Source organism: Dromaius novaehollandiae, chromosome 6 (genome assembly GCF_036370855.1).
Source record: "Dromaius novaehollandiae isolate bDroNov1 chromosome 6, bDroNov1.hap1, whole genome shotgun sequence".
Classification (NCBI taxonomy): domain Eukaryota; kingdom Metazoa; phylum Chordata; class Aves; order Casuariiformes; family Dromaiidae; genus Dromaius; species Dromaius novaehollandiae.
This window is the reverse complement of record NC_088103.1, coordinates 45,078,860-45,095,535: the sequence shown is the minus strand read 5'-3', so window position 1 is coordinate 45,095,535 and position 16,676 is coordinate 45,078,860. Positions and strand designations below refer to the sequence as shown.

The following is a 16,676-nucleotide window of genomic DNA, read 5'->3' as shown; positions in this document are numbered from 1 at the left end:
GTTCCATATGTTTAAGACTGTCACAAGTAAAGCATACCCTGTGCCAGATAATCCTAGCCAGCATCCAGACTGATTCAAAAGAACAAGCCAGTCCAAAACCACTAGGAGAAGGGAATCTGCCAGCTGTAGCCATCTCAGAAGGTACCACCAGAAAATACTGCAGACAAACAGCAGAAGAAACCAGTGCCAGCATTTGAGTGGTGACTGCTAAACTGGCCAAGGAGGCTAGGGAGGGACTTCAGTGGCCCTCAGATAAGGAAATCCTGATTTCGGATCCTGCTCGCTGAATTCAGTAGCAGATCAGCCCCCATTCGCATTCCCTTCAAGTCATAAAAACATGCCACAGAATGCTGCTGCTTGCCTGCTGCTGTCCTACTTTTAAAAGCCCTGAACATGCTTACACTTAAATTTTGAATTGGCTCCGTAGGCATTTCTGCTGCCAGAATAAATTACTGGCTGCATCTTTCACCGTGTGCCCAAGTCTGTCACCTTGTCAAACAGAGCGAAAGGGAAGCTATGTCCTGTAGCGCAGACGGAGCATCAGTTTCCAGGGAAGCCCAATTAGAAGCACACTTTCATCAGCAATAGGCCCCATCATCTCTATGTGCCTATACTTAAGCAATTAAGCAGACTTGGAATGGGGACTCGGCTGATTCATCATAGTTCCCAAAAGCTGTTTCTTGTAAGTTCATCAGTTAGACAGCATATTCTGTGAAATGAAGAAACGAGCTGTGTGTCTGCCATCGGCTGAGTGACGATAGGAACAACTGCAGCAGTCATGGTAAATAGATGCAAGTAAGTGACTGTGCAGACCAATTTTTTATTAGAGCTAGCTCTCGTTTGTAATTTGCAGGTCATTTCACTGCATAAACATTTCCAAGTTTTGGACACAGCTTTTACATTGGCCTGTGTAAAGTAAATGATGGCCAGCTTTTAAAGGCTAGAGCCAGGAATTAAATTTTCTTTTCAAATATTTTTTCACTAGGTTAAAAAAGTGCTGGGTTTAATCCAAGGGAAACAAAACTGAACAGCTTGGATCACAAGCCAATGCCTGACAATACATTTCTATGCATTCTGCAAGTTCTGAAAAACTCAGAATGCCAACTTGACTGCTTAATTATTTAATTTATGAGTTTAGTTTTCCTAAGTGCTATAGAAACATGATTATGAATCAATCCAAAAAAGATGACACTGGCCATGTCACTAACAGATACACATTAAGTTACATTAAGTAATGCTCTACAATATAGACGCTGAGTAGTAACTTGGTTTCTTAGTAACAGTTATATATTGGATTTGGTTCATCTGATTTGTTTTATTGCTTTGTGATGTTTCTCATTACATTTTACATCCTGCTTTCTGCCATTATAATAAAACTACCAAAATTGTCTTTGAGAATCACTAGAATACTGTTTTTACCTTCATTCTTTACATCTTGGATTCTGTACTAAACCTGAAAGGATATGGTTTCAGACCTGCAGGATGGTTTCAGACAAATCCTTCCAGGCCCCTCACCAGGACATTCTCCTCTGACTTCTGTGAAATCACACCTTTTTTTAACCTGTGCTTTCTGTGTGTTTGGTATTTATTTCCTCTGTGAGAGGCACAATTTGTACCAAAAGTCATTAAAATTGCTGGGAATTTTCTTACAATTTTAATGGGTTTCAGATCATGTCAGAAATGTTGTACTAGAGTGTCTGTAACAGTGAAAACAAGGAGAGCTTGGGTATGGTTTCTTGGAAAACAAGAAACCCCTGCTCATCTACATAGAGAAATGGAAGGGAATGATTTGTGTGGTAAGGAGAAAAAAATATATATATATATATGTATATATGCATATATAAAAATACGTAATTTTTTTAACAACTGATAGCAAGTTAACCATTGGCACATTACATTGTAAAGGGTTGTCAAAACATGATCGCAGTATCTTCAGATTTGTTGACAAAGAATTGCTCTGATATTACTTCTATTGCTTTCCCTCTATAAAGCCTTAACTATTTCTATCTAATTATATAGGTCATTAATCTTTTTCTTTTCTGTTTATTTAACCTTTAGCTTGATATGTAAGAGTCTTTTTTCTCCTAACAGCTGCTTAATGTCTGCTCTCAAGGTGATACCAATATATTGTTTGTAGAAAGCTTTCCCTCAGTTTGGGTACCCGCTCGACAAAGAAAAGCTTGAAGTTGTCCATCTTCTCTATCCTCACCCACTTGCTGCATTTCCTTGCAGTGATAATCTGTATAAACCTTGCACTGCTCATGCTTGAGAATATTTATAAGGGAGTGTTTTGATCCCTTTTCAGCACCGGAGTGTTCCTGGAGAAGTATGTGCTCCACAGATATCTTTCACAGATATCAAACACCTCTGTATCCCTTTGAAATCCAGCCGTACTGTTCCCTGCACATATTCTGGACTGCAGTGAGTGCAAATTCTGCATTAATTTTAAATATAACATTGCTGCACTGCGTGAACTGCACACAGGCAAACAATCTATGAATTTTTTCTTTTTATTCCCAGTGTTTTCAAGGCTGGATTTGCCTGTTCAGACACTATGGAGAGAGTTGCTCTTGGCAACGTTAAACCATTTTCTTAAATGCATGTATTAAAATGGAGCAATTACTGCATATCACAAAACATTTCACAATAGATTAATCAGGATGCAATACAGTATGTGAGGGGAAAATGTTTGTGACTGTTTCTCAAATGAAAGGGAAGCACATTTATGCAGAGCAGCATATGCCATAGTCTGATATTTTAGTCTTTTCCCATCAACAAATGTGAAAAGCTGAACATCTGTATTATATAATCCTCCTGCTCTGCATCCAGAAGGCACTGAGGGCTCATTAAATCCTCAACTACTGCTGTATGGTAATTGGACAGGGCTAGATTTTTTTTTTAACTCCTTTCAATCAGAAATACTTAGTGGATGCATTTCCTGCTAATTTTGCCATTGTAAAATGCAATAATTAATGATTATTAATAAGCAATTTTTCAAGTTTATTTTTTTATTATAAGTGTAGGTGGATGATAAGAAAGAAACTCCTATCATTTATTCCTCCAGCATTCATCTGCTAAATCATGTTATCTGTGTGGTTGTGGAGAACTGATAAATGGAGTTCCCCAAAGGAAAATAGTTTTGAGAATCAGGAGAGAAACATGAAAAATAGAAATGTTTCACAGATCTGTATCTAAATACAATCTTCCCTAGTGCTCAGAAGTGTCAGGGCCTGGACTTTGTAAAGAACACAGCTATCTCTGTAATGTAGACTTAAACTGCAGTTCATCAAAGGTCAGAGGCATTGAAGCTCCTATTTTTTGATTACAGCGTATTTCTAACAGAAATCCCTAAAATAGAACAATAGTGTTGATTCCAATCTTCTGCAAAGCTGTAATAGGGAGAAACAGAATAGGTCCTTTCACTGCTTACAAACTGACAGACACCATACGCTTACAAGAATTTTTACTATCTTGATTTTTCTGCATCTCCTATCACTTTTATTACTGGAATGGAAAAATAATTTGGACTGAGAAAACTATTTATTCCGTCAGCTGTTCTGATAACTCTTTTTACGCAGCAATCACTGTGTGCACGTTACTTTGCACCCTGGCATTTCGTGTTGGGATTGCTCTACACCCATGCAAGCTACCGTGCACCATCCCCTTTCTACCCAGGGCAGGCATAATAAGGGTACTGCTCTAGGAAAATGTGCTGAGGTTTCCTTCTCTCAGTTGGAAGCCAGGTCAGTAGTTTGTTTCTGTGAAACTGAGAATGTGCAGAGCTATATGCAGAAAAAGCGAAGGGAGTTCAGTCATTGCCTCTTTAGCTGTTAATGCAAAGGAAGAATTCTGCCTTAGAGTTGTGTGGGCATAAACTGCAGTACCAGTGAAGCCAGCGTTATTCCAGTAAAAATAAGAGTAGAATTTGGAAGCTGGACCTTGAACTGCACTTACGACTGAATTGGCAGTCAATCTGCCGTGTGGGTGCTAGCGTTATTTCCTCCCGTCAGTAGTCTCCGCTGGGGAGACGAGACGTCGCGTGCCAAAGCACCTCTGTCTCGTGGCTGCTGCCTGCCTGGGGCTGCGGTGTGGAGCCTTTCCGCCCACCGGCAGCACCCGCCGGCCTTGCTGTGCCCGACGCTGCAGCAGAGTCCTCAGGTCAGCTGGAAGCGAAAGCTGGACCTCCACGGGAATAGCTGCTCCCTGGGAATGTGTCCAGGCTTAACAAGGCTCAGCACTTCCTTTAAAGGCGAAGCATAAGCTTTTCGCTGTGAGGAGAGACCTTCTTACCTAATGTCATCCTGACGTGCCTCTGTATTTCCCATCAATATCACAGAGACTCATCCAGAATGAGCTTTTTTTTCTTTTTTTCTGCCAGAGCTCTAATTCCTTTAAATTTTGTGGTGGCAGAATGGCACTGCTTTTGCACGGAAGGAAATCGGAGATGTGATGCTGGAGCGACTACTGGAAAGGTGACATAGCGGCCAGTGCTGTCACACTGCAGTCTTGTGTGCTCTGTTTTAAAAGCATTGGCAGGACTCGGTCTTTAAAAACTCTTGTTTTGTTAAATGCATGGCTCTGATGTTACTCACGGTGTTTTGTTACAGGAGACGTGGCATTCTTTAAAAAGTGTTTCCCCATTAGATCTGCAGACTGAGTCAGCTAGATAAATATTCAATTTCTGTTATTTACTTTGCATGAAATGATCTGATCAATAGATTAAACAAGGACATATAATTGTTTCATTTCTTCCCCTGTTGGCAGGCATAAACGACTTTAGCTACCTGCACACAAACTGCTTTGAGCTCTCCATCTACGTAGGCTGTGACAAGTATCCCCACGAGAGTGAGTTACCTGAAGAATGGGAAAACAACCGTGAATCTCTGATAGTCTTTATGGAACAGGTATGCGACAGAGGAATAGCTTCTGAATAACTTACTGAATCCTTTCCGATTGTGATGGAGTTGAAGCAGCAGCTCTGGCTTTCCCTGAGTTTGCTGTGACCATCCCTGTTTTGCTTTTGGTAGGGCTCTAACCTGGAGGAGCCGCGCTGCTTGCGGAGGCATCCCCTAGACACTGCTGACGTCCTGCAGGCTGTTTCCGCAGGGCAGAAATGAGTTTAGCATCACGTAGCCGAGTCGCCCCTTATTGTCTTAGAGAAGATTTAGCCTGTGCCTTTCATGCTGTACAAACACTGTCACTGAGGTTTTCAAAGCAGTCTAAGGGTTTCTGATATATTTCTTTCATGACTGTAATTATTTTTCTTCCTTTGGTCTGGTAGAAATTTCTGTGAAAACAGCCTTGATGGCTTCTAAAAGCCAAGCATAGCTTTTATGCTTCATTTTCTACAATGTATCCATATGGATTAGAAGCTAGGCTGCTTTTTGCAAAGATTTCAACTGCTATCATCACTTATATGAAAATCAGAAATGGTCTCTATGGTGCAAAGTCTGCCCTATAATCCTTGTGGTTTCACAGGGCTAACGTTCCCTTCAGCTTGAAAAGCTTTACAAAGAGAGGTTTCACTATGATTTGTGGTTTAAATAATAGAAATTACGTGATTTTTGGTATTTGTGGTAGAAGCCTTACCTATAAGAAATAACGGCATATCAATTCTATCAGACTGTTTTATCGTAAGAGGACAAAATAATGAAGCTTGTTAAAATTTTACATGCATGCCGAGCTTTCTGGAAATGACTAACTGAAAAACCCTTATATCTGCTGCTTTATCCATTTGTTTTCTCTGTCTGTCTTTTGAACTTGATGTTCTGGGAATCCTAAAAGAATTTGTAAGCTAATGCAAACCTAGCTAATGCCTAGGAGGTTAAGAGTATGTTCATGTTTCAAAATTGTATGAACCATGAAGTAGGAGTAGAATTAGCTTAATTCCCACACAGAATTAATGATTTGCTGTATCCTACTAATGATATTACTGGTTATTGTTGTAAAATGTTTGTTTATTCTTTCAATAGGTCCACCGGGGCATCAAAGGCATCGTAAAAGATGTACATGGAAAGGGAATTCCAAATGCCATTATTTCAGTAGAAGGTGTTAACCATGATATTCGCACAGGTAAAAAATAAAATGTCACTGCAAATGAGCAGATTTACTTTTCTTTTTCTTTTTTTTTTTTTCAAGAAAAAAGAGAACTACATTGCAACTTTAAAGTCTTCTCTAAGGAAAAGTCAGCAGGCGGTATACAATCCAAAGAACACATTACAGAAGGAATGGCACATGATTAACAAAACCGGAGCAATACCTTGCCATATGAAGAGTGCTTCTGTGGCTGTTAACAGTTAGCGGAATTTGAATGTGTTAGAGATTCGATTTAGAGATTTGTCCAGAAGAGGAACAGCTGTTACAGGAAAGGGGGAGTTTAACACTCTTACGAGTCTTCTGCAAAGCATCACAATGTTATGAAAGTTTTCAGCCCAGAGAATTACTTTTCAATACTTATAGTTTTAAAAAATGCACGAATGGATATTTATCATGTTTGTACAGTCTTGATCTCTACCTAGATATGGATAAAGTATATTCAGTGTAAACTCCAGGCCTATTTAAAGGCCTGGAATGTAGTTATGGCACTTTAGTGCCGAGTTTAAAGTACTGTTTTGAATAGGTACTAGTAACTGTAAGATTAATAGTAGTACCAGTGTAACTGTTGTGCGTGGAGGCCTGGGTATCGGCCAGCACCCATCGGGTTTGTGTAGGTACTGTATGAACTTGAGACACACACAGTCATCATGTGCTTGTGAGTGCTGTCACTTGGGAAACAGCAAATGGGCTATAACGACGAGTGTCATGTAACTGCCTGACACTCAAAGTCAAGGTGGCACGAAGATAATAAGATGTCTGTTGGATGTTTATGGAAAGGTAGCAGCATGGCAAATAATCAAGCAAATCATATTGCTGTATATGCCAGGGTTGGTTTAATATTAGAAACAAGGACACCGATTTTATGTTTGTTTATACCCTAGCTTGCATTCTGGGTCTTTCATTAGCTGCATAGCAGGGGAGGTACAGTAGGGCATGCTTTAACATCTTAGCTGATTTTGATTTATGGAATAGCATAGATCTTTAGATAAGAGACTTCCAAACCATTAATGTTTGCTACAGTTGATTATTTGAGCTGATAATAAATCTTGAAATATCTAACTTAGTTTACAATTAATTTTATTTCAGTGCTACTGTGTCTATTGTAAAAGAAAACATTGAATGACAGATACTTAACAAGGCAATAATGATTCTTCCTTAAACATTTCGAAATGATGACCACTGGGAAAAGATAACAGGAATAAAAGTAATCAGTCGTTTTTCCCTATTTTGGAAGGCTGCCATAAACTGTAGGTTGTATTACTCTGGTGACGGAATTACTGTATTACTCTGGTTGAGACCAAATAAATGCATTAGGTGATTAATCCCCAACTCTCATTATACAGGATTGCCACATGAAAGAAAAATCTCTTTAAATGACAGCACATTTACATGCATATGGAAAGGGGTCCTGGTGGCACATATAATAACTGACTGTTCAAAATCCTAGAATCCACCTTGTAACACTCAGGAAACTTGGAATTATTCAAATCTAGATTTAGAACTGAGCTTTCATGGCTCAAGGCCATCTGCAATTGTTAGTAAAAATAAAAGCACCTGTTTTTTGTTTGTTTCTTTAAATAAGAAATGCTAAGGCTGAAACTATGCTTGGGAATCACTTTATAGATGGGAACGTAAAAGTTTTATCTTGTTTTATATAGATAACGACCTATATGTCGTTAGTCTTTCAGATCGGAAAATTTATGTTGGAGCCAAAAAGCTGAAATGGTGTATATAACTCCACAGGAGGAAGGCAAATTGTCAGCATTCTCCTTTCATTTATACCTTCTAAAATAAAAAATGCAGCCATATAAAACCATCTGAGTTCCCCGATAAAAAATAGTTTAAGTGGGATAAGAATTATCACCATTATCTTTATTCCTACACCTTTTGTTTAAAGTGAGTTGGTCTATAAGATAACTACTGTTTCTTTATGGTCAGTGGTTAATGTGGTCAACTACCCTGTAAAGCAGACAAAAATTGTTTATAAAAGCCTTCTTCTAACATTTATTTCTTTCTGGAAATTTTTCTGCTTCTGTCTGTGCACAAAAGAGGTGCTTTCGTTACTTTCTCTTGGAAGTACTACAATATTTCTTATGGGAATAGGAGACTCTTGACGCTAAGCTGATAATATTAATAGGCTAATTGAAATCATTGATTCTGTTGAGAGTAAGGGCTCTGTGGAAGATTATTCCATTTTCTCTTGATGCAGATGTAACTATTGATTTAGTTAGAGTGATTACATGGTATTATGGTTAGATGTGAACTATATTCTGTAAGATAACCTTTGGAAAAAAGTTAATCAATTGGATGAACAAATGCACCTGGACACCCATTTTTCACATTTTGCAAAGACAGTTATCTGGGTTGCCTTCTCGCTCCCCCTAGCAGTGGTCGGTGGACTTTCCATTACCGAGACGGAAAGGAGTTAGTAAATATTCCTGATTGAGGCTGTTGGTATGACGGCCTCCCTATATCAAATAGGTCCCCTCTTTGTTCCTGAGACAGCACGTTTATGCCAGAGTTTTGTGCAGAGGCGCACCATAATCTTGAGCTCGGGAAAGCCTTGAGCAAGATGGGGTGCCATCCTCAGATTTACCAGGGAGACTGAGCTCTAGTGGCATCTTTGTGAGCACAGTTTCTTTTCATGCAAGCTATTTGAATCCTTGGCAGAGGGTAATATTTGCCATCTAGCAGCTGCTCATTTTTGCAGTGCTGTAGCTCAGTAGCATGTAAAAACATTTCATAACATTAGTCTCGCCTAAACAGATTTCTAATGTTATAACTATTTGGTCTTATTGCTAGCTGCTTGTTCTGTAGAGAAAATTTAAGTAAATGTTCTTACATACATTTGGCATGCAGCACTATGGCAAACTTTCCTGGAGAGCTTTTTGCAGGTAATAGGACATTAAGACAGATTTTTTTTTTGTATTTAAATTCACGACAGTTGGTTTGTTTAAGCTTAAATATGTCTCTTCATTCTAACTTAGGATCTAGCCTATCAGGCTAAGGGAGCATTCCTCTTAATTGAAGTGTTTTATGGAGTGTACTGACACTTGTATTTAATTTATAATAATACTATCTTTTTATTATTATACATTGTCATTTTATCTGAGTGGACATGGCAATTCTTTTCCAGACCCAATAGGTGGAGATAGATGTTGTCTGCCTCCAGCCTGCTCCAACTGGAGCCTATTGTTTTTGTAAACATATGATTTACTGAATTCATCTGTATCTTTAATTTTGTTTCTCTTGCCATCTGCTCTGAATTTTTTTACCTACTCCATTTAACATGATTTTCAAAAAAACCCTTTTAGTCTGGTATTAAATGCTTGGTAATGACAGCTGACAGAGGGACTGATGTCTAGTTATGTGTAAACCGAAAGAAGGTAAACAAAGTGCATCCTGCTAAGAATTTAATATCTAGCTCTGTTCTAGTTTCCTGGCAGTGCCTGAATGTGTAGATTTTTTATGGTGTTGTGCAGAGTTGTGATGAGCTGCCTGTTAAATATGTGTCAGAAAAATGTGGGTCAGTTTTGGACCCCGGGGCTAGAGGAAGCCTCTGAGCCACAGCCGTGTTCATAGCCACGTACTGGGCAATGCACAGCCTTTGCCAGCCCTGCAGTGTCCCAGGAGACCCTGGTCTTGGAAAAATATTTGTGAACCAGACTTCCCTCCTTTTTTCCCTTGTGTGAAGGTAACGAGGTGCTGTTTCAGCGGAGAAGCGTGACTGTGCGGTGTTGGCAGTCCCGCGCAGCTGACCCCACTGGCCCTGGCCATCGTGCTAATGCAGCAGCCGTAGCTGAGGCTGCCCAGCCCTGGGGCATACCGACAAGGTGGCCTCTGAGCTGGCTCCAAGCACCTGACAGGGATTATGGAATGAAAGCTGCTTTGGCTCTAAGTCCTCTCCTGAGGTGGCCACATATAAAACACAGGCACAGCCAGAGCATGAACTTTCAGAGCTAAGAATGAACTCCTAGGGCTAAGTTCAAGAAACTCGGGCAGCTTGAAGTTCTGTCTTTTGGCTAAGGTCCCTGATGGACCCAATAGTAAGGGCAAAGAACTAAATAGCTCCTCAGAAAGCCGTTTTTAAGCTGGATGGGACTCCTTCCTAAAAAAGCCTGAGAACTGAGAAACAGAAAATCTGGACCATTACCATCACCTCAAGTAACATCAAACTAGATGAAAGGAAAACCCAAGCAGTCTACTGTGCAAGAATTAGCTTGGCCAGGTGTGCTTCTTGCAGACAACTTGCTCGGTCCTGGGCAACCTGCTCTAGGTGACACTCTCTTGAGCAGGAAGTTGGACTAGAGGAGCTCAAGAGGTTCCCTCCAACCTCAACCATTCTGTGATTCTGTGATTTCGCACTTGCAGTCAGAAACTGCAATATCAGGCTATCGTTGATATTCCTGTTTTGCTAATACTTGCTATTTTAAAACATGCTGCCTATCTTACCAAGTCCTAAGTTAAAATCATATTTCTTTAAGCAGAGGCTAGATAGTCCTGTTCCGTTATGGCTAGTGTGATCTTTTCCATGTTTAATATTTTTATCCAAACTAGTTTTAGCAACACAGTGCATTGCAAGTGACCCAAAGCTAGTAATAGTAAGGTTGTCTGTTCCCATTACTGTTAAAAAACACCTTTTCCTACCAGAGATATTGCATTTCCATTTTATATATAGAATTGCATATTGGAAAGTGCATTTTCAATACACAGAGGGTTTCCCCAGGATAGAGTATAAAATAAATTTTACCTATTAGTTTTTCCTCACCTTTCTCTGTCCACAGCTAAACATACTTGCTAGTTAAAATAATATTACAGAAGAATTCTAAAAACATCCTAAATTCTAAAAACATCCTAAATGTATGTGAATAATCTGTATAACCTGACATCATCTACAGAAGAAAGTAAGTCGTGATTCAATGAGATGTTAAAATACACTTTGCTTTATGCACATGAGTAGTTTAGCTGGTTACAGTAGCACTGTTCACGCATTTGCAGGCAGGTAAGTGGCTAAGTACCCTGAGGAATTATGGTTTGTAGGAAAATCAGTGTATTAAAACTCTGCAAGATCTTATTGAAGAAGAAGAGGATGTTTACTTACAAAGATCTTTGCATTGATGTTATGTGTTTACTCATACTGGCATACTCAAAAGCACCAAAACATGTGTGTCCAAGTGGTCTGGCCAGGATCACTTGCATAAAACAGGTCCTCACTGTGTTTCTGGGTTCCTCTTGAATGGCAATGACAAATTAGTTTTTGGGCAGATCTTTTATACCCTTCACGAATTACTGACTGTTATAGGGTGGCCCCTTGCCTCAGGACTTTGCTGACTTCAGCCCACAGAAATCTTAGGCCAGATTCAAGTCCCTTGTCCATTTTTGGTCATTTTGACTATAAGTTTGAAATACATATTCATGGTATGTTTTTCTGCTGGGTTAACAGGAAAAGTAAGGGTATATGTGATACGTGGCAACCTTGTTGCCACCCTCCTGCTAAGAGGATCCGAGGTTGTTATCGGTGCTGTGATCTTATCAGAGTGTAGGCGTTTTTGTACTCACACACCAACACTTTCCTCAACTTTACCCTGGGAATAGTGTCCTGTGAACAGTGTCCTTCACTATCGTTGTAGGCCATTCTTTTAACCCTTTTTTGCTTTTCCTCCCCATGGTTGCGCACACACACATACAGAGTTTATTTTTTGCTCGATTTTGCTCCACTACTTCATATTGCCCCATATGTATTTTACCTGTCCAGACAATTATCTGGGGGAAGTAGGATTATTATTTAAAGTTACAGAATGGTGAGACAGGTAATAAAAGTAATAATAGCTTTTCAAGATGGCATTTTTCTTTCCATTCCTTAGCAAGTGGGAGCTGCATTTGTATTTCGAAAGAGCTAGTTACATTTGCAGACAGGTCCATGGTGCCGGTCCACATTATGTCTTGCCTTTGAACCAGGAACATTCCTTTTTAAGTCATAAAAACAAATACAGAATGAGGAGAATGCTTTTCCCATTTTTTTAATGAAAAATGGGGCACTATAAACCAAAGACTTTGGGACTTTGCTCTCTTCCAACTCTTAAGTCTCCTCACAGCCGCCGGAAAGCTATCAGAGCTTCAGAAGAGAGAGAGGTAACACACAGCTTGACGTGCATCCCGTGATGCATCCCATCCTCCGTGGCTGGAGAGTGGGCTTCACTAGATTATCCTGAACTTTTTATGTCCCCCTGCTTGCTGCGTTTCTGTGACTGCCTCAGGGGTGCCATAAGTCTGGTTGCCCATGGGGTGATCTCTAGGCTGCGGTGAAGGAGGGACACAAGGGATGCAGAATGTGGAGTCTGGCACGGCACCCCAGCTTGCGTTGTCTGGAAAGCGTAGGAAGTCCTGTTGAGCTAGCCGAGCAGCGTGTACGTACATAACTACCCAGGTCAGGACTACGTTAGGTAACAGTTTACACTGCAGGCACCAAAAGCACTGTTCTGAAAACTGTCTCTTCTGATTTTTCTAACAGGAAGCGATGGGGATTACTGGCGTCTTCTGAACCCTGGGGACTATGTGGTTGGCGTGAAGGCAGAGGGCTATACTGCAGCCACCAAGACCTGTGAAGTTGGCTATGACATGGGAGCTACTCAATGCGACTTCACAATCTCCAAAACCAATCTTGCAAGAATCAAGGAAATCATGAGGAAATTTGGGAAGCAGCCAGTTAGTCTGTCAGTTCGACGGCTCAGGCAGAGGGCTAGGCAATGGCGCCAGCAAAGATAGACTCCTGCCCGATATCACGAGGCTTTCACGAGCTCTGCTTCTATCAGCCTGACTATAGTAGTAGTAAGAGTTTCATAGCCAATCTTTTAATACATATTTTTCTGTACGAGGTCTTTCTGTTAGTAGAGCTGGATGAATAGATTTTTCAGTTTGGTGAAAAATCAGAAACAAAATTCAATTCAAGTTGAACCAGAATAAGCCTCAGGTTGGGAGAAGAGGCAGGAGGAATGGAGAAAGATGTTTTGAGTTAACCCGAAATGAGATACTTTGCCTGTGGGTTATTTAATCCTTTCTAAATCTATTTTCTTAAACAAAAACAAGCAAAAAAATCCCCAAATTATTAAGGAGAAATATTTTGAATGAAAAGCTGAAAAATACTGTTTCAAAAGTAAAAACCAGATATATCTTGCAATTCAAAAAAGTTTTTATGCTCTTTACTTTTTATTCTCATGTGCGAAGAAAGCTGAGAAGGGATAATTCTTTTGAATAGTTTTGAAATTTGTGTCAAAATTTCCATTCCCCTTTCCCTGAAAGTCCACCTTTTGACAAGCATTGTGGTCTTTGGAGAACAAAAAACTGAAGCAAATAGTCCATCTCAGCTTTTTGGGTTTGGTTGTTTGTATTTAAGGATATCTTGTGATTCCAGAACTTAGTGCCCAGAGTGTTCTCTTCTCTGGATTTTTAAGACTATACTTTTATTCTGTGAACTACATCTAACTAAAAGGGCATTGGATAAGGGCCACTGTAGCCCTGTGGAATGGCATCTCCTCTGTAATCCAGGAGAAGGACTTGAAATGATGTTTTTCTTGTGAATAAAGCCAGTCATATAATCTGTGCGAGATGAGAGGTTTGGTCACTGGAATGTGCATGGTTCACAGATCCACTGACATCTTTTTGTTGATTCTGGCCTACCTTCTGTGCTCCTGCACACCTTGTGCCACTGTCTGCCCCAACACGTAAGGGATTTTGTGGTCCTCTCTGTGGTCTGCTCCCCTGTCTTGTCATATTGCCACTACAGCTGCTGCTTTTCAGGCCTCACTACTCTGAGAGCTGGATTTGAGCTTTCTTGGCTTTTATGTAACAAACTTGTACAGCAGGATAGGACTGAGGTTCAGGAAAGATGCAGATCAACTTTTGGAGAGAATGAACTAAGTAAACACTGGTCAGATCATCAGCTGGTGAAAATCAACTTTCTTCTGTTGGTTTCAATGTTATGACCGTAAGTTATACGAAATGAAGGTCCAGCTGTACGTTTTTAGCCAGTCAAAATTCTATGGATAAATAAACATCTCTAATGTGCATGGTAGCAAGACTGCAGTATACATTTGCAAGTACGGTTCTGTTTAAAACATTTTGATTGCTATTACAGTTCTTGCCTAACTTGATATGATTCTTGGAAAAGACATTCACCAAAGTATCATTCAAAACTGAGGAAAAAATAAACTGCAAGTAGAAAACTTACTGTGAAAATACAATGTGTCATCTGTATTTAATTTCTTTTTTTCTTATCAACAAAGAATCTTGTAAACACATAAAAGGCAAAAGTTTGCAGAGTGAATAATATAAGCATGAACCCTTGCATACTAAGTAGTCCTTTTCTCCTCTATTTTTAGACAATTCCAGCCTATACTTGTTCTGCAGACACCATTAAATAACAGCAATGCATTTGACAGCAAGGGCACAAATAAAGTAGCAGGGTTCACACATAATTTTGTATAACTGAAATTATGGAGCTCCAGCTCCCTGCGTCATTTAAATTAAATAATAGAGGTAAACAAATAATCCAATCATTACATTAGTATTTTGAATTATATTTTACTTACTTCACCCTGTTCACCACCCTTACAACATTCTATGTGCCATCTATTTTTGTACTGAAAACATAGCAGCAAAGTTATGAAGAAGGTTTTTTAGCATCTGAGAAGGTAATAGTGGTGTCATTCTTTGCCCAGGTAGTGATGAGAAATAGTTTTGGAATACGGGGGAATGACAGTAAACAAGTACTCCTGCTATTTTGTCAGAGGTTTAATTACTTTGGCTTATTCATTGGCATGTGTAGCTTTACTTATCACCACGACAGATCGGGGCCGTACAGATTTTGCGTGCTATGAACTGGTGCAGTTTCTTAGGTGGTTTCTGGAGACCCATGAATGCTCCCCTGTCATCTTGCTGCCAGTAGTTTGCGTGCACAGGCAAACAGGGAAACAATCAGCCAAATTAAAATCTCTCTGCTAATCAGATTGAAGCTGGAAACCACTAGTTGGACAATTTTAGTCCAAACAGGTCAATTCTTACCCTCTGGAAATCGTGTTTTGGGCTATCTTCAGATTTCCTTTACAGTCCTAAAAGTCCCTACGCTCTGTTCTGAGGTATGAGGTTATCTGGAGAAGATGTGTTTTGTTCGATAGTAAGTGGATTCGGTGGGAAATTCTGTGAAGTCTATTAGCTAAAATTAAGTGTATTCTGCTTGCTGAAAACCTCAGGAACATCAGAGGCCTAAGGTCATGATTAGTGCTAGAGCACGGCAGAACTATGGCTAATGCAGGTGACCTTATTCCATTTTAGTCCAGGCATTGCTAAAAGCTAATACACACTGGCAGGCTTGATGTCTGTTGGTGCAGTTTGTTACTATTTTGTGATGATTCAGGGCTTTTAGATTGGAAAACACTCAGGTTTAATGCATTTTTACTACTAATTCAACTCTGTGAATATCTTAGCCCAAGATACCCTTGTGCTAAGCACATCTTTTGCTAAGATATTTGCAGACCCGTGCACTTATTCTTGTGCTTGTGTGTGCTCTGAATATAATAATAATGAACTGAGAAGTTCCCTGTTTATTGCTGTAGTCATGCATTTAGGAGTAAAAATATTTGCTTTCTTTGAAATACATGGCAGTGCTATTTAATCTCCAGAGAGAGCCAAACCACAAGCTAATAAAACCAGATACCGACATTTTCTATTTATCTACCTTTTCTATGTCTTTAGAACAGGTAATTTTTCTAAATTCTATGGTTTTTATCTCTTCTCCTGTTAATGTTATAGGAAAAGAGGGCAACCCTGCAGAAAAGACAGGAAATAAAACTTGAGGATGTATACACTCCTTTTATAATCACAGATCCATTTTAACGGCTACATAGACGAGCACTTCCCTAAGCTTTGATCTTTCCCAATACAAAAGAAAAAAATACAATCTTTTCCAAGTAATAAGAGATCCAGCTATACAATCTCACCCACACAGTAAAGGTTAAATAAATAAAAGACTAAACCAGGATGTATTTCCCCTTCCTTGATAATACCAGCCATCAATCACCTGTTTGCTTGCAAAGCCCTGACAATCATAAAACACAGTGTGAACTGGATAGCTTCTTGTTGAGTATCCATGTCTTGCTATCCAGTTATTCATTTTTCATCTGCTTAATTACCATAATCTTTATCACTGTGTATGTCAGTTTTTTTCACCCATGGTAGTAAATACACATTTACAAGTATACGAAATTCTTGAAGACAGATCTCAGTATATGCAAATCAGTATGGGAATGCTGAAGCCAATGAAACAATATCTCCTTACAAGCATTGATGCGAGTGTACTGAATCTTCATAATATCTAAACCAAATTCAATCTGCTGTCTGCAGAAGACTCTGTTACCTGTATTTGAGTATCCATTCTATTAGGACGTTGAGCTCTGTGTGAGTAAGACGCACCAATAAAAGTGAATATAAATGAAGTTAGCAATTCTGTTATGGTGAAGAAATGTAATGTTCTGCATCTTTTCAGCTTCTTTCACAAACTAATCTCTCTTTCTCTGTCTATGTAT

At 39.5% G+C, this 16,676-nt stretch overlaps 1 protein-coding gene across 1 annotated transcript in view; it reads left to right on the top strand.

Annotated features, from left to right (window-relative positions):
- Positions 1 to 14,322, top strand: part of CPXM2 (carboxypeptidase X, M14 family member 2) — an 83,488-nt gene extending 69,166 nt beyond the window's left edge. Inside the window, exons 11-13 of the mRNA XM_026115895.2 lie at positions 4,765 to 4,904; positions 5,973 to 6,072; positions 12,608 to 14,322. Coding sequence (XP_025971680.2) covers positions 4,765 to 4,904; positions 5,973 to 6,072; positions 12,608 to 12,861 — 494 coding nt within the window. The 3' untranslated portion in view covers positions 12,862 to 14,322. The remainder of the gene's footprint in view (positions 1 to 4,764; positions 4,905 to 5,972; positions 6,073 to 12,607) is intronic.
- The last annotated feature ends 2,354 nt before the right edge of the window (positions 14,323 to 16,676 follow it).